This window comes from Talpa europaea (genome assembly GCF_964194135.1).
Source record: "Talpa europaea genome assembly, chromosome: 13".
NCBI classification, from domain to species: domain Eukaryota; kingdom Metazoa; phylum Chordata; class Mammalia; order Eulipotyphla; family Talpidae; genus Talpa; species Talpa europaea.
Genome location: NC_140080.1, coordinates 75,782,286 through 75,801,786, shown reverse-complemented (window position 1 = coordinate 75,801,786; position 19,501 = coordinate 75,782,286). Strand labels below are relative to the sequence as shown.

The 19,501-nt window shown below is 34.0% G+C and overlaps 1 protein-coding gene across 1 annotated transcript in view; it reads right to left on the bottom strand.

Annotated features, from left to right (window-relative positions):
- The window catches only part of PIK3C3 (phosphatidylinositol 3-kinase catalytic subunit type 3), a gene marked incomplete at both ends in the record, with an annotated part of 164,594 nt that overhangs the window by 119,382 nt on the left and 25,711 nt on the right, over positions 1–19,501 (bottom strand). The window contains 6 exons of the mRNA XM_084252697.1: positions 3,108–3,293; positions 11,993–12,085; positions 13,000–13,104; positions 13,726–13,797; positions 16,359–16,454; positions 18,493–18,579. Coding sequence (XP_084108823.1) covers positions 3,108–3,293; positions 11,993–12,085; positions 13,000–13,104; positions 13,726–13,797; positions 16,359–16,454; positions 18,493–18,579 — 639 coding nt within the window. The remainder of the gene's footprint in view (positions 1–3,107; positions 3,294–11,992; positions 12,086–12,999; positions 13,105–13,725; positions 13,798–16,358; positions 16,455–18,492; positions 18,580–19,501) is intronic.

Sequence of the window (19,501 nt, the reverse complement as noted above, 5' to 3'; positions counted from 1 at the left end):
TTCCCGCTCTATCTCTGGTGAATCCTCTCACCCTCCCACGCATGTGGCCTGGACCCTGGTGCTTGTAAAAATAAAGTAAATCTTAAAAAAAAAAAAAATTGTAAAAAAGCAAAAAGGGAGGGGTTTGTCCAATCATAAATTTAATATGAAGCTATTATAATTTTGAAAGTATGTCATCAACGCAAAAATATACTTTGTAGAGTATTATCAGTAAAATATAAAATACAATTTTTTCCTAACATACTAATGCAAGTTATTTATTCAAGATCATGAAAAAAATACATACACTAGTCTATCGCTAGAAATAAAGTTTTAGCAAAAGATTGTAAGTAGCTGCCAGTGAAAAGGCTGACTTGTTAAATTATAATGAACTTACAGTAAAATATTTGCTGCTATTCAAAAGTAATAAGGTAGGTCTATAGGTGTCAACAATTCTAATTAAGAATTTCAATTATTTTATATTTTTACAGATTCAACATGTCCTTAACATCATTATGAATATTGCCAATGTTTCCAGAAGTGATATGGTCTATACTAGCAGCTTTAATGATAACGGGGGAAAGAGTCCTCGAGGACAATAAAGCATAACATAAAAAAAGACCTGGCTACCTGGAGAGTTTATGGTATTTCAAGAAATTGGACTAACTGTTCACACATAGGACATGATTTTTTTTATCAAGTTTTTCAGTTAGCCAAGATATTATTTAGACAAAGTGGCTTTTAATGTACTATGCTATGATTACATGATTCTACTATCTTTGGCAATACCAAAAAACATTGAAAATTTATAAAACCACAGATAAAGGAAAAGCAACATTTTGTCAATTAGGAATTTCATACAACATGAATGATTTCAGTATGAATCTACATTATATAAATGTAATTGTCTAATTACATTTATTTCTGTAATTGTGTGAACACAAAGTTCAAAATTTTGTTCCGCATATATTTTTCTTCTTTACTATCAAGTGACAAAAGTAGCTATGTAACTATTTTTTTTTTTTTAAGATTTATTTACTTATATAAGCACTGGGTACAGTCAGAAGCGCAGGAGGGTGAGAGAATTCACCAGAGCTAGAGCGAGGAGCAGAACAGGCAGAAGGACCAACGAACACTGCTGAGGGGAGTAGCAGGCGGCAGGAGAGGTCTGCGCGCCATGTGGGACCCTCACCGGCGGCCGGGGATCGAACCGACGCTGCAGAGGCTACGGGCAGCTTTGCAACCCAGCGCTCAACAGCTGCGCCACCGCGGAGACCCAATGTGTAACTATTTTTTAGATAGGAAACTGGGTGAGAATATATCATGTTAACAAAGTACATAGAGTCAGAGAAAGAAAAGCTGAAATTCAGATCTTGATATATACCTGAGCAACAATAAGAACAATTAAAAGATTTTGATTTTTAGTTTAGTAGATGCAGTTCATTACTGATGAAGTTCAGAGAATGGGAAATCATGAGATAACATAACCACTGCACTATTTACATGCTCTCTCTCTCTCTGAAACCTAAAAAAAGAACAAAACAAACAAACCTGACAATCAACAGGTGAACCATATTTAACAGTTTAGAATGCATACAATGTTTCTATTGTTATCCTTGAGCTCATTAACAAAAATGATGAAATGATCTAGAAATATCTGTGTCAGCAAGAACTAAAAGAAATCCAGAAACAAGCAAACACTTAGCCTCTAAACTAATGAGAAGAGTGAAGTCAGGCAGTCAAAAATGCTGATTTACAAATATTCTATTTAACTTCTGAACCCATATCCAGGTGCTATCTTGACTACAACCCAAATGCTCTTATCTAAATTCTATGAATAAATAAATAAATAAATAAATAAATAAATTCTATGGCTCAAGTCAAACAAAGAATTAATGACTGAAGTGAAATTTCTAAATTTCAAAATACACATTTTAACATTTCAAATAAATATTGCAAATTTTTTTTTAATCTCTGATACAGTAAAGACAATGAAGATGACAGTAACTGAATCATAGCTCTTAGAACTGTTTTTTAAATTAAAAAATGACAAACAGCCTGTCTATTAAAATTTGACAAAACCTGAAATTTGTCTCAAAATAACCTGTGGACAATAAGCAATGGAGAGGAGAGACTAAGTGGTGTTATAAATGAAACAAGATTGGCTGTATCTTCACTGCTGCCAAAGACATGAGCATTCACTATACTATTTAGTGATTAAATTTTACTACAAAAAAGTACACACAATCTTCCATAATTGCTGTGTTTTCCATCTTGAAATTCATATACCACTACAAATTCAAAACAATGTATTTTTTAATAATTTTTTGATAAATAGTTTTGATGGGATCAGCATTTCTATATATACTGAGGCTTGAGAAAAGTCCTGTCATATTCCATAAGCCCTATAGGCTACACAGATTATGTTGGAGAAAACGGTCACCCCATAAAAATTAATAAGAACAAATTCCGAATTAGTCTACCTCACTAGGAATTACTAAAATTCAAAACCAAGCAATGCAGTGTGTCAACAAAGATTATTCCTTCACCCCCAGTGGGCTTATATGTATGTAAATTATCAGCACAAAGTTTGCTGTCTTTGCTTTCCAGAGGATTCAAAGCCACCTTCACAAAAATCTACATATACTCATAATTGTCAGCAGCTGAGAGTTTAAAGGAGTTTGGAGGAGAATAAGATGACCATGCATCTCTATGCTTTAAAGGCCCCAAGGGCTTTTCAAGGCTACAATTAAATGTGGCTCATTGTATACTGACTGATAGAGGGGATCTGAATTATTCCCTAGCTGGTGCTGCATTAAACCATTTTTCATTAGAATTCCTTTTTCTAGACAGAGCAATACAAGCTCTGCTGCCAGGTAAATGTCCTGGGAGAGATTGTCCTATCACGTAAGAGATCAGGAAGTAAATTTTCATTTCACAGAGGAGTCCTTGGAGGAATATTTTAATTTTACTTGTGAAAACACACCTAGTATATCCTCTTCCTTTCTAAAGTTCCTCTCTCCACCCCCCCTCCCCCACACAGATAAAAAACAGATACAAACACAGAGTCTATAATCAGGCTCCAGTTCAAAATGCATGCAAAGAGGAGTAATGAACAATGATATAACCTCATCATCTGCCTGCCGTAACCGGGCAACAGCATAACGCCTCACTGTTGGATTTGTATAATGAGATGATAACAATTCCAAGGAATCCTCTACATCCATTGGCTTCCATTTTCCCAGAAGTTCCAATGCTTGTTTGGCCTCTTGAGGTAGATCCCAATTAACACATTTCAAGAATTTTGTCAAAGCCTAAAATCAGAAAAAAAATTTAAAATTAGAAACAGACCTATTACCTGAAGCAGGGAAGGTCAAGGGTGACTGGACAGAGTTCTACTTGGTCCTGACAACAGAGTCACAGAGTGAGTGACTGACTCCTGTAAACACTAAATAAAGTTATACGTATGATCTTAGAAAAGCACTGCATGATGGGGGAAAAAAGGGTATGTTTCCTGTAATTTTTTTTTCAGGTCAAATCACTTGCAGAGAACTATGAATTTTTTAAATTTCCATTGTTTTTCCTTCATTTGGCTTTTGTTTTTTTAAAATATTGCAGCCCTCAATACACAGAAATAGTAAAGGTATGTCTCACGCAGATTCTTGAGAGACAAGATTTTACAAGATGAATATGTGACATAGAATACAGCAAGTCAATGAATAAAAGAGCATGAAGCCAAGCAAGGGTAGAATTCCCAACACCAATTCCACTCTCAAACACACCCCTTACCCCCACCCCCGGTCACTGAAGGTTTCCTAGCTACATGAGGCACATGAGGACTCAAATTAAAATGCATATGCCTGTTTCTCACACACAGAAAAGTAAGCATTTAAAAATATAAAACAGAAACATACACAAAAATAGATAAATATAAAGCAGCAGCAAATATTCTATGATTTAGCTAGATGCTTATAGCATCTTTTTGTAACCTTACCTCAGTAAAGAGGTAGCATACTGAAGTTTTCACAGGACTGTTAGGTCAATTACCTTGGAATCTATCAGTCATGGCTGCATTCATAATAAATGCCCTTTTATGGTACATCCAGTTATTCATAAAAAGCAATCTATTGCTAGGTCTATCTACTAGCAACACTTTCCCAGTTGAATCAAGACTTTCTCTTCTTCTATTTCTCTATGAATTAATATCTTTAATAAAGATAACTTTAAAATTTTAAATTCCTATTCTACTGAGCTAAAATCTTTTTAAATCATTTTTTAAAATATTTATTTATTTATGCATACAAGAGCTAGGGTACAGGCCAGAGATGTGGGGAGTGAAAGGATTCACCAGAGAGAGTGGGGAACAGAACAGGCAGACTGGCTGAAATACACTGCTGAGGATATCAGTGGGTGAGACAGGAGAGGTCCGCTGCGCCATGTGGGTTGCTCCCTGGCCGGCTGGGCATCCAATTCATGCTGCAGAGGCTGCAGATTGCTTCATAGTGCATTGCTTAACCCCTTGAGCTAAAATCTTTTCATTATCAAACTAATCAAGTTGCAAGAAAATGTCCAAATGATCAACAAAACAGTAAGCACACACGTATAGCTAGTATAACAAAATGAACTTTCATGCCCATCCCTTATTCTTCATTTCACTTAATTAAGAGATTATTTAATTCAATGCTCAAATTGTATTATAGTCTCAACAAAGCTAAATGGCTTGTTTATCACTTGAAAATGGTAGACAAATTATACCTAGAACTCAGGTCCACTGACTCTCTCAGGCAGATGGTTGCCATTAAGGCATTACCATTTCCTAATTAGCTAAGCCCATGTCTTTTAGAGCTATTACTCTCCCAACACCGATGTACTAAATCCATTTCCAATTCCTGTCCGTTATTTTCCTAGCGTATTTCCTATACTACATATCTAGAGCTTGGCACAGCCTTCTCCTAGTTAAGAGACTCACAATCAGCTTCTCTTCAAAGCATTTCACACAATCTCCTGAAAGCTATGGTTAGCACAAACCCCAATTGTCAGCAGAAATTTACCTTGTAACACTCCTTTCTCCAAAACACTCAATATTTACATAACACTTACCTAAGTAATCCCTGTGACCAATTCCGAAGTAACCATTTAAGTTTACAGACAGGGAAAACATAATGAACTAAAAGACAAAATGGTCTTCATGTAACTTCTTCCCCCTGGTAAATTTAATTGTCTAGAGAATGAGACTAAATTTATCCCCCAAGGGCAGCCTTTCCAATATTTGAAGAAGACTTCCATTTTAGTGTATGGTGTTTCTGTTAGGGTGAAAAGGATGTCCTAAAGCTAATTCCATACAGGCTTTGTGGACTCCATCCCCCACTCCAAACCAAAGACAAAAGACATTGGGAACTCCAAATCCCATCACCACCAAAGGGAAGGTTGCTGGGACCTGAGGGTGGGGTTAAGTAGCCAGGTTTGGTATAAAGCCAGACAAGTGGGCTTTGGAGGGTATCCCCCATTTTGGCCCTCCACAAGCTCGCAGCGTCCGGCCAGCTCTGAGAGTGCCTTTGGATTTCCAGGTCGGCGGATGGGGTAGGATGCATTAAAGGCTTTCCCTATTTAATTCTCCCTGAGTTGTACATTTCCTTAATTCCCATTCTCTTGTAAATAAACCGTTTATTAACCTTTTGTGTGTGCCTGTAGTAGAATATTAAGAAGTCCCTTTTAAGTGCGCGGGTGAGGACCCACAGCCAGGCAACCCGTTTTATATTGGGGTTGCCCTGTAACAGTTTGGCACCCAACATGGTTTCCAAGCTTCACCCGTGGTTGACCAGCCCAAAGTACTTTTTCTTGTGTTGGTCACCATAAAGCGCACTAGGTCAATGGTCACTGTAATTTGAAATAAATAAATAAACATAATAAAAAACCCTGGCTTCTTTCTCAGAACATTCTATTGACACCTCTCATCGTAATCCAAACTTTTAATTCTCATTAAACTAACTCTCATTGCCCTTCTATGCTTCAACCAAGTTAACCTATGCTTTTTAGCAAAATAATAGTGTCATTTTTTTTAAAGATTTATTTATTCATGCATACAAGAACTGGGGTAAAGGGCAGATATGCAGGAGAGTGAGAGGATTCACCAGTGACAGAAGGGAACAGAACAGGCAGACTGACTGAAATACACTGCTGAGGGGAGCAGCAGGCGAGACAGGAGAGTTCTGCTGCGCCATGTGGGTCTCTTCAGTTGCCGGCCGGGTTCGAACCTGTGCTGCAGACTGCGGACAACATCACAGAGGTGCACTCAACTGCCTGTGCCACCAGGGGAGGCCCATTAGTGTCATCTTCTTAAGGTCAACTTTTGAGAAACTCAATTTTTCTAGGAAGTCTCCAGCAACTTTCAGCTCTTCCTTTATTGGTTTTATTTAAATGATGCTCTTCTACCTGCCACCTACTTTTGTAAACATTCTTACATCTGCAACTGGAGGCTGTATTCCCCAAGACAGCAACCCATTTCCTCTCACCTTCTATATGCCATTTAATACACTGTCCCCCCTGTCCATCTAAGAACATAGACTATCCTAACTTATTCCATGCATTTATTTTTCTTTCTTTTTTTTTTTATAGAGGCATGTTTTATTTATTTATTTGTTTGTTTTTGTTTATACATGCACTGGGTATAGTCAGAAGCGCGGGAGGGTGAGAGAATTCACCAGAGCCAGAGTGGGGAGCAGAGCAGGCAGAAGGACCGAAGCACACTGCTGAGGGGAGCAGCGGGCGGCAGGAGAGGTCTGCGCGCCATGTGGGACCCTCCTCCGGTGGCCGAGGAACAGCCGGGGATTGAACCGGCGCTGCAGTCTGCGGGCAGCTTCACAACCCAGCGCGCAACCGCTGCGCCACCAGGGAGGCCCTCCATGCATTTATTTTTCATTTCAACCCAGAATGAAGTTCTGGGTTGAATGTGGCAACACAGCAATACTTCTTAAATAACTATAGCAAAAGCTTTTCCATTTCATAGTACATCAAACTGTCTTAATAGAAATGTGTGGGTATGTTCTTATTATAAGCAAATCTTGCAGCATGCTGATGTACTCAATTCACTAACTGAAGCAATCTAACTCACAAATTCTCAGATTTATAGATTTATTAGTAAGATTTATAGAGCACACTGCTACTAAGGAACTTAAGGCATTGTACAAAGAATTTCTCAACTTTGTAAAGCTCAATATAACAAATGTAAACAAGAGGTAGTAGAATGAAGAAGGAAACAGAGAAAAGAGGAATGAGACAGTATAAGAATTTGAAGATTGCAATAATGACAATATTTAATCTCAAGTCGTTTAAAAATGCTTTGTTGATTTATATTAAGTAAAGGTACAGGACTTAAAGAATACTTTATCACTAGAGCTTCTATAGTTATCTGGAGCCAGAGTATTTGGGTTTAAGTCCTAATTCTTGGTGCTATCAATTATTAGCTGAGTCACCTATAGCCTAATAATTTACGTTTTATTTAACAACCTTTAGGTTGTGGTGTCCAAGGTTAAACGTTAACATTACTGCACTTAAAACCCTGTTTTATTTTAAGAGCAATAACTATTTTAACTTTCTTTCTGATCTTAGAATCACCTCACTATATTCTTTTTCTTAGACTCACAAGCATTATTACTTCAGAGATGAAACATGAAACGTATCACATATGTGTATATATATTAACATCTGCAACTCAATTACTAAAAATTTCTACTTTGCTGTTAATAGGAGACCTACTCAAACCAAGACTTTTGACAACAAACAATTCCCTAATTCTGTGTGGACACCTATTGGAAAGTGCCCACTTTCTCTTGTCATGTGAATGTGTTCATTCCATCATTATGGTTTTTATGGAGGATCCATTACATAGGTATGATTTATTAAATCACTGGACACAGGTGATTAACTCAATCATCCTGGGACCCTTCTTCTTCCCAGGTCAATGGATGGGGCTGAAAGCTCCAATTCTCTAAGCACAGGATTGCTACTCTGACAAAGGGCCCATCCCCCAGAGTTACTTCATTAACATAAACTCCAGAAAGGCTGAAAGGGCTTATCATGAATAACAAAAGATGCTCCTCTCACTCCTACTACTTAGAAAAGGACTAGGATTTAAACTCTGTCAGAAACAAGGGATGAGGACCAAACATTTATTTCTTATAGCACAATATCACAGGTGTTGTTCTGATTTCAATGGAAAACACTCAAAAATGAAAATATCACTTTGCCTCCTATTGTTACAGAGCAGCCCCGATATAAGACATCCTTTTCCCCCTAACACTATCATTTATGCTGAAAATGCTGGGAATTGGCTCCAAAGCATTTTATACATTTTCTTTTCCTTCCCTTGTCCTCCAAAATTAGGCCTCAAAATCTGTAGATGAGTCTCCTAATTATGCCTCTTTTTTATTCTCAGCTCTGCTCCAATCCAACTGCTAATTTTCTTTAAAACATCACTTGTTGGGAAGGGGTAATGAGGGTGGATAAACTGGGTAAAAGGGATCCTTGCATGGTGAAGTAGAGAATTGGACTTTTAGGGGTGAACTTAATTTAGTCTACACAGATGTTGATCTATAATGATGCACACCTGAAACATGTCATAATACAATAGTATTTCAATAGAAAAAAAATGAAATCTGAAAGAAGAGTACATTAAAAACATTAAGTTTCAAATAAAGTGACCCAAAAACCAAAGTCTTCTATTATTCTCATTCTCTTTAAAACTGTATTTTAACTTTAATGATTACAATTAAAAAACAAACTTACGTCCTTTAAAAAAAAGCACTTGTTAAAATGCATTCTGTTGCTTTGGTGGTTTCCTACTGGCAGTGAAGTCAAACTTCAGAGCGGAGAATTTAAAGCTCATCACATCTAACTCCATATTTCCTATTTCATTACCATAAATATAAACTTTTCTGTCTCCTCTGCCTTTTCTGCCCTTGAAAAATGAGCATCAATGTCTGCTCAAACTTTAAAATCCCTCACATAATAGCACACATTTATTTTCTTCCAAAGTTATATTATATCAATGCTATACTTCTCTATTTTGGTTGCATACAAATAATCTTTTCCCCAAAATAATTTTAATTCATATGAAGAAAAGGGGCATGATACCTCATAGTTCAGAAATTGACTAATGATAGGGCAAAAGTTGATAAATGCTTGCTAACTGAATTCACTTCTCCTAAAAAGTCCACCATCATCTTCTTGTTAGAAGGGACAACTGTGATGACTGTCCTGATATCACTGAATCAGCTGGTACTTCAGAAGAAGCTTAATAAGAAGCCTCATAAGAAATAGTGCATTATTATTACCCTTCATTATATATTGAATCTTTCTACTGTTTGGCTCCAAAAGTGTAATCAAAAGGCATTAAATTGATATTGCCAGTTAATTTTAATTAACAATTTTATAAGAAAAGTAGTCACCATGCTAAAAGCTGAATTTGAAAAGTTACGATATTCAAATTTTAAATTCCTCAAAATGAGTGATTTCTTATATGCTCAAGTAGGACTATAGATTTAAAAATAGTTCATAAGTTTAGCAAGTTTTGTTGGATTAATTTTATAACTATGAACTTTTTAGGTACATCAAGCCTAAACTAGATGATTTTCATCCAAAATACTTAAACAAGTCACTTAGAAACAAATAGATGGAAAAACCAAACCTAATTAAAGATAAATACAAAGTGTAACTTGGTAAGAACAAATTTCCACCAATTTGTTCTCTGGATACTGCTTTCTCTCTAGGAAATCTTTTCAGCCTGAGGGTCCAAGTGCCAAATAACCTAAATCACAGTTCCTGAGAAACTGACATTGGAAGAATTTCTTTCTGCAAATAAATTACTGAACAAGAGTGCAGGAGCATTTGTTTTCTACAAAACCCACTTTAAATTATTACAAAGATACAAATGTGGCTATGTGAATAATTCCTTTGGTCACTTCAAGGCCAAAATACATTTGGTTTACTGAAAAGGGCTTCCCAAACATTAAAAAATATCGTTCACTCTGCTCGAGTGATCATAAGAATCCTATAATATGTCCTGAGAATTGAAGTTTCATCACCCACCTTTCAAAAATTTGAAATCAACTAGTTAAATGAAACTTGTCACACACTTTATATCACTTGAGCATTTTATTTCTTTTGCACACATCTAGAAGTAATTGAATTTCAGTGGGAAGTGACTACTTGTTTAAACAAACAATTTTTCTTGCAAGCATTTCTATCTAAGGGAGTTCGGCTCTGTAAATCTATTCTATGCTTTTTGAACCTATACATTCTAACAGGTTTAATTCAATATCTTGCTGTGAATTTTAGACAACACTGTGCTGCATTCAAGATGCAATTTCTGAGACCAAGGTTATTCTTCATTTAACAGAATATTGTGATACTAACTCAATCATTTTATAAAACACAATCATTTTATAAAACACAAACTCACAAACCTATGTTTCTGATGATGAATATTTCCTTTTTTGCTATGATGAAAAGAATAACACACAAAGATAAAGCAAAATTAGAATTCCCCTCTCATTCTGGTTATGAATATAAAGGGGAATGAATATGATTCATCTGCAAAGAATTTCCCAAGGCATCAATAAAAGATAAAGAGAAAAAGTTGAAGAGTTAAGATGAGCTGCAACCGTATTTTCATTCTTACTTTAGAAACTAAAGGAAATACAATTGCTTCAGAAAAACAAGTTAAGCAACGTAGCTAAAGACCATCTCAAGAGAGTATAAAATATATTCACCCATTCATTCATTTTCACATAATTATATAATAGCTTTCTGGCAGATAGTAATTTTCTTGATGGTTCTCTATTCTGCCCCCAATGCATTTTAGAATTCCTGCTAAGGCATGTGCATGATGCTGCAAACATTTCCCCTATAATCCTCCTATCTATGTCTTCACGGACTGCCTTCTCCTCAAACTCATAAATGTGAGCATATCAAGAGGCAGCATATATAAGCTTTGTGATTCCTGCACAGGTTCTTTAATCTTTGTAACTCATGTTTCTTCATCTGTAGAACAATAAAAATAATACATACATTGGGGGGTTGTTGTGGAATGTAAAATACCTTTGGCACACAGTAGCAATTTAATAGATGCTGGCTATTACTATTACACCTTAAAAGTTAGCCCTTGAACCTATGTTCTAAGAATTTACAGCCCAATTTAAGAACTATAGAAGACTTAAAATTCACAATCATGTAATCAACTCACATTAAATAAGAGGAAACTAAAGCTGACCAAGGTGAAGTGATTTACAGGAAGTGAAAAGGCTTCTTAGTGGCAATGGTGAGCCTCAAAACCAGCTCTCCACACTCAACACTAGTGCTGACTACTTCCTCACTATTCTCTCTCCAGAAACTTTATTTAGCCAGTTTCCTTATGGGAAAGCAAATGTCTAACTCTAGCCTAACCTCTATCCTGCAAGCCAAGCAATATGCCAACCAGTCCATCAACTCATTATATACATTGCAAATTATATTTCTCAAACTTTCTATATTCCAATCTTCTCCAGAATTCTGTAGTTCTTTCAATAATGTGATATAGGTTCAGAGTCACACAGGTTCAAAGAGGTGAGAAGAATTAAAATAGAAGGAAATAACATTTCCTCTGTACCTACTATGCAAAAGGTGAACTCAGCCAGGTTATTCACCCGGATTATTTACTATACCTGTGAAAGATGGCTGTATCATTAGAAAAATGAGGAAACCAAGCTTTCAAAATAATCTGTCTCATGTTCTCTAAAAACTTGTAGCCAGAATTGAACACAAGTCCCTCAGACATAACCCATTTAGATATTATCTACGCATCAACAAATTGGTCCATGTGTCATTGTGTACTTTTTTGTAATTAAAAAAAATGGATTGTCATATATAATTCTTAACTTGACAATAACTATATTTCTGTGGCAATTTTACCGAATCTTGTTCATTAGCAACAAAGTTTATAAATAATTTGATATATGAAAATAGTCAAGAAACTCACTTTCTCTTGATTAGTAAGATAATATCTGAACTTCCACACAAGATCCTGTTCTTCATATGTAAGCTGTTTGGTTGGTGGATAACTCACAATAATCTACAACAAAGAAGACAAAGAGTTATTCTTGTCAAATGTATTCTTTTTCTGTATTTCCATTTCATTTAAATTTTTTTATTTCAAAATTTCAATAATAGTACTATTCGGTTGTCAGAAATGTCACAACATATTTTTTAATTTTCAAGCAAACTGCATTATGACTTTTCTGACAACCCAATATTATAGACACAAGACCAACATACACTCAACAAAGTGATACTTAAATTTGTTGTATTTATCAGTCTAAAAAAACATTAAAGTGTGAAAGAAAAGGAAAACAATGAAGATGTCACATTACATATAAGAGTATATACCAAGTCTTCACTTAACATAGTCAAAAGTTTCTGGGATACTGCAACTTTGCGCGAAACACCACATAATGAAAGCAAGTCCTCCAATTAAATCTTTTTGTTCAATGTCACAGGATTCTGTGTTTTCTCAACATTATAAGGAAGCCATACTGAACAACAATACTACCCCTGGGCTTGCTGTATAACTACAGAGCTCACTCAGTTCAACTAAAAACAAAATAAACCAAAATAAAAAAGCTCCCTCTTCCTCAGAAAAAAAAAAAAAAAAGGAAAATCAATAAACTTTCCCTTATCAATCAATGCACACAACAATACATGTGTATATACCAAGCTCTCTCTTGGGAAGTATACCCTTAAGGCTAGTTTCCAAGAATGATATATCATAAGCGGTATGTATTTTTGCAGCTGTCTCCAGGGCTAATTTATTTACTGAGAACTAAAATATGATTCTAAAACCACACAAATCTAAAACTGTTGAAATTACATAAGGCTCACTAACCTGGGAAAAATTTGCATCACGATCACTTATAAATGAAATGGTATCACATCAGCTATACCCAAAATACCTATTTATTTATATTAACATTTTACAAAGTTTCTTACATTAAGTTGATCCCTTGTGGCAGCATTAGGTTTGAGATCGTGGTCAGAAGGTCCACTTCTTAAACTCCGGGCAAGTTTGTGATGTTTGCTTTCAACTAAATTCTCCTATAAATCATTTTAAAATATTAATCATGATGTAAAAGCCAGTTTCAATAGCCAGGTAGAAATAAGAAAACAATTATTAAGACCGCTTAACACTTAGGATACTTTAGTTTGTTTTCATTATAACTTCAGTATCCTAAATATCTTTTTATGATAAATCCTTATTTTGCAACAAAACTGGTCTCTATAAGACTTTCAACCATTAAATTATTAATAATTGAATCTTTGAAAATGTGTTTTGTAAGTGAAGACCAATGAGATGACGGGGTGTTCTTCTGAGCAGAAGAGAAGGCAATATGCATATCTACTACTTATTTTGTACCTTCTCAATGAGGAAAATGATTTTCTCCCAGGCAGGAACCAGACACCCCTCTTTTACCAATATTTGACTTGCTGTCATTAATTGAATGAAATACAGGGCCTTCTGACCTTATTTTTAGGTATTAATATTTCTTGTAAAAATTCAATCTAATCCTGATGTAAGATAACTGGAGTGTATTTATGAATCACTTTTACTTAGATAACTAAGCTAGCTATAATTTTTTTTAAAGAAAATACATGCTATGGATTGGATCTCAGTCATCACTCTGGAGAAAAGCATTTTCATAAGTTTTCAAAACTCACCATAGACATCTGAGGGTCAGGAACTTTCACTATCTCGAAACTTGTTAAAATTGGAGATGACTCATCACCATCCTGGATTGCAATAATAAATTAAAAATTAAATATATGAAATTGAATCACATGGTAAAAAACAATACATGAAAACATGTACTCCAATGTATTTTGATTTAATGAACACCATGTCTCCACTTAAAGTACATATACATTTTTTACCATTTGTTGCTGATCAAATGTTTTGAGAACTAAATCTAACAATAAAATCTGCAGAGTCTGTAGATATATAGGATCTGGAAATTAAGATTGCTTTCTTTCAGCCTTGTCTTTTAACTTTGTTCATAATTACAGTGGGTCAAAAATAGAAAGTTTTTAATTTTCCAACTTAAAAAAGAAAATACACAGCATAATTAAAGCATTTGCAAAACATTTTCAAAAACTTACTAAGTGTATATTGGTAACTTTTCAAACTACCACAACTGAGTTCCAGTCAGAGAAGTGGAGTTTTAAGTGTGGCATTAAGGTTACTCAAATTTATACATAGCTAGAGAGTAAGCAGCTTTGTTTCTCAGACACCTATTCAATAACACAGCAAATCTGAATAACAAGAATTAATCAATCAATTCTTAAGACATAAAGCTGTCTTATATTGTTGCATTATCATTTCTGAAGAATGTTGGCTTTTAGTTCTATCCAATTCAGACAAGAAAGGTAAATTTAGCATAATAAATGTCCTTCAATATATCCTGGAAAAAGCTAAACTAACTGGAACCAGAATTTATTTCCTCACAATTGTATATCAAGCATCAAGTTTTTCTGTCAATTTTCAAATGCTAGTATATTTCCAATTTTAGATATATGCAGCAAAATCAGGAGAGACTGAAAGAGGGGAAGTATTGTGATTTTACTTTAGTTTAGTAATTGAGTCTTACAGAAAACCACAAATTCCCACAGCCGTTGTTTAACAGGCCAGTTCTCAGTCACAATGCCAGAAAACACATTAATCAGCCCAACTGTGACAAGTAATCTTCACTAAGGCTATCTGTCACAAAAGACAGGTGACAAGAAAGTCTATTTCCATTAGATTCAATACACTGGCCCAGCAATCTTTACACTAAGTGGAAATATGACAAGGTAGGTAGACAGGCATTAATTTATGGGCAATTTTCAAGAAGCCGTAGAAAGGGGTCAAGAACCTTCTTAAAAAAACTTGAAATTTTTCTAATTTCTCTTCTGCTATTATTTCATCTATTATCAAAGCTGTCTTTCAAAAGATCTCTCACATCTCCGCTGTTCAAAAGTACCATCTCCGTTAACATGTTTTCACAATATAAACTCCAGATGAACAGGAAATATTGCTTTTAATGAAATAACATGAAGTATAAAATGTGATTTCATTAAAATGTATACATGACAAAACAATTTTACTTGCCTACATTTCCCTTTCTTTTGAAGGTAATTTTTTTAATAAACTAATAACAATGTTAAATAGTCTATCTTCCTATCTTCATTTTTCCTCAGGGAGTATAATTTATAAAAACAAAAGACTGAAGCAAGTTAACTCTTCCTAACCTTATACAATAGGGAAGGAAAACATGTTAAAAGGAAAAATTACGATTAACTTGAAAATACCATAAAAATGATCATAAATGAACTATAACCAATAAACCTCCATTATGAAAACATCTTTCAAATAGTAATTTAGTTATAAAAATATATAAAATTTTTAAAAACCACTTGACAGTTTTAACAATAACACCAAAGCGTAAATGTAATTTAAAAATACTGCTTCTAATAAACAAATATACTGCATATAAACTTATCTATATACTAGAAGAAATATTATTTTATTATACCATGCATCAAAAGTCTGTTTTCAATTGCCCTAATTTAAGCATTTTTCTACTTCCACAATAATAGAAAGTTGATGTAGTTTTAAACTATGCATACATTTCTGTAATATCTTTTAAAAAGCCTTCAACAAACACTTAAGGCACAGATATTTTTCAAGTAGCACATTTTAAACAATGAACTATATTTTTTTGCATAATGAGCTGCACAAAGCAAATACAAATTAAATACTTGTTATTACTCAGCCTAACAATACCAGGGTTTTCTTAATTCTGCATAATTATGAACTTCTTAAATAAGCATACTCATGACTTATGGTAGGGTAACTTTTACAATTCCAACACATTATACACTTTATATATGTATAAATTTCATATATCAAATAGATATATGATACACACTTAATCTCAAAGAACAACCATAGCCCTAACTTTCAGTATCTTACACTAAAAAAAAATGGGATTTCCTTTTATTTTTCAAATGAACACTAATTGTTATTAAAACTATAACTTTAATGTCTTACTTGCCAATTCTGAGAACAATTAATCAAAAAGTTTTAAATCCCTTACATATTTATTGAATTCTGTAACCCAGAACTGCATTACATGAATGATCGACTTTCGTAATCTTGTAGTCGCTATGTGATTTGATTTGTGTATACATAAACAGCTGCTGCTGACAGCTGTCTGCTGCTATCCTACAACCAAATAATTCATCTCAGCAGGAAAAACAGTAATTTTTCCCCTCCCCTCTACTTTAGAGACAATAAACAGTTCCAAAGCAAATACCTTTTCGTAATAAACAATACCATATTCCTTATCATCACACTTGACACATCGAAACTCAACCATCAAGTACATGAAATTAGAACTTCGTTTTTCACTCTAAAAAAAGAAAAAGTTTTATTTTATAAATAATCATCTTCAATGTTCTCTTAAAAGAGCAACTGCAATTTAAAATGTAATAAATTTTCATTTCATTATTACAAATGCACTGTTTATATAGCACTATCATATTATTATATACAGCACTATTGTTTTATCTAGTACTGTCCAATATTCATTTATAACTCTCTCCTTAAATATAGTAACATTTCTGTATATTCAGTAGTTTGGATTTTAGTATATAAAATCTTGAAGGTATTTGGATACATCTACATGACAACCACTACATTTCAAAAAAGATGTTTTGTACTTCTAACAATTTTAAGCAAAGAACAATTCACTGTATACCATATGATTATAAGAATTAATATAAGTATCCAAAAATCAAAAGTAAAGCAATGCATGTAACTAAGAACAAAGGCAAACTGAGCTTAACAGATAAAACTTTTACAAGTTTTTCACAATTCATAAATGATTGTAAGGAAACCTGCAGTCATTTGTAAATTTTTATCAATACAGTTTAAGTATATTGGAGACAAGTTCCTTCTCCAAAACAAAAAGTGCTGATTCTGTTAAATAATGAATCAAAAATAAAATGAAGCCTAAATGAGCGATTAATTTTGACCCAAATAATTTTCAAAAAAGCTTTAAATCTGTATGTAAAAAAATCATAAAAGCTTAAAGAGGTCATTTAAATTGTTAAGCTTGTGAAGCATAATATAGTAATGGTAATGGTAACCTATCTATTAAAAGAGTGGCAGTGGGAGGTTGAGAAAGGCTAAACATAATAAGCTCTAACATTATACATGCTACACCCAAGAGTAACTAAGTTGAAAAGTACAAAAATATAAGTAAGCATTCTGATTAACTATTTTTGGCATATGATTATAAAGAATTAAAAACAAACTTTACTCACAGTGATAGATATAAGAATGTATTATGAATAAATTTGGAAAAGATGCTCAGTAGTCATACCGAATATAAATGTTGCTAAACACCACGATATTTTTATATGACAATTCTAGAATCTAACTCTACAATTGTCAATCATGAAATTAAAAATTCCTCTCTCTTTCTATATGCTGAAAACTTCAGAGAATATAAATTAAGTCAGTCGTGCCCTGTGGTGGTCACTATGGCTAAGTGTATACATAATTGATATCTTTTTTATAATGCTTTTAACTTTTTTTAATTATGCATACAAAAGCGGGGGTGTAGGCCAGAGTATGGGGTTGGGGGGAAGGGGGTGGGGGTGGTGGTGAGAGGATTCACCAGAGCCAGAGTGGGGAGCAGACCAGGCATATCCCACTGAAATACACTGCTGAGGGGAGTAGCAGGCAAGACAGAAGAGGTCTGCTATACCATGTGGGTTAGCTCCAGGGCTGGGGATGGAACTCATGCTGCAGTGGCTGGTGATAACTTGATAAAGCTGAGACTTTAACCCCTGAGCTACCAGGGAGGCCCTACACACTATTGATTTTTCTCTCATCTTAATGTGGTTAGTAGTTATTTCTGTTCTCTAAGCACTGAATTTAAGCCAAACATGTAGCAGACATAGAATTTCAGTGCAAATATAGGGAAAAAAATATTTTTCTTCAAATGCTTTGAAAGAGGTTCACTCAAGCCATCTTTTAATTAAACATATTCTGGACCAATGCACTAAATCAAGAAATAAATTACTTGGGCCATGCAATGTTATTAAAGGTGCAGAGTTCTACAGTATATATATATATATATATATATATATATATATGACAAGTTGTATTTTAATTGGGGAGAGCACTTGCTAAAGTTGATAAAAGGTAACTGAAATGAAGAGGAAACATTGTGTTGATAGATTTATCCACTAATAACTTGAACTTTTATATGAGCAAGTTCATATGGAAAGAAAGAAAACATACAAGTGAGGTGTCAAGTTTACTCAGGTTTGACTTTCATGACATTTAGTACATTTATGCAATAAATAATTCTCAAGAAAATTTTTGATTTAGAAATCTAGAGAAAATATTTGGAAGTACAAAAAAAGGATACAACCCACCTCATTTATCATTTCTATTTCTCTAAAGGTCAATCTGTCTAGCCAATCAACTTTTACCATGTGTCCTTGTCGATGAGCTTTGGTGAGCTGCAGAACAAATAGAGAAAATTTTAATAGATCTCACAGAAAGGAGAACAGAGGATGATAATATTCACTCCTTTTTAACATATTACCAAAGTACTGGTTAATGCCATTGGTAATAAAAATGGAATTAAAGGTAAACACATTGTAAAAAATAAAACTTTTTGTTAGAAGATGACAGGATTATCTATGTCGAAAATATGAATGGACCAAAAAAAAAAAATTCTGGAAATAATATTGTAAAATTGTACTGCAGAATAAAGGTAACATGCGAAGTCAAATACTTTTCTATATACCAACAATAAACAAGTAAAATTTGAAATTGAAAAGTATAATTTACATTAGTATCCCCAAAATTAAATTGCTATAAGTCTAACAGAATACATACAAGATCTATAAGAGGTAAACTACAAAGCTCTGATGATCAAAAAAATAAATGGATAAGAAGATTCAATATTGTTAAGAGTCCATTCTTCCCTATTTGATCTAGATTCAATTCAACCAAAACCAAATCCCAGCAAGTCATTTTGTAGCTATCCACAAACTGAGTCTAAAGTTCATAAGAAGAAGCAAAAGACTCATAGTAGTCAACACAATATTAAAGGAAAAGAACACAACTGGAAGACTGACACTACCCAACTTCAAAGCTTATTATAAAGTTATAGTTATTGATATTAGTGTGATGATGAAGGAATAAACAAATAGATCAATGGAATAGAACAGAGTCTAAAATCTCTTTAGACTCTAGAATAGAGTTTAAAGTCTCATAATTCCTGCCAAACTGGAAAGTTTACAGGCAAAAGGTCCCCTTAACCATTTGTCCTATTTATCTATTACTTCATAACAAACCACCTCAAACCACAGCGCCTCCAAACAATATTCAGTTTATTCTTTCTCATGATTCTTAGAAAAGTCAAGAAGTCATCTT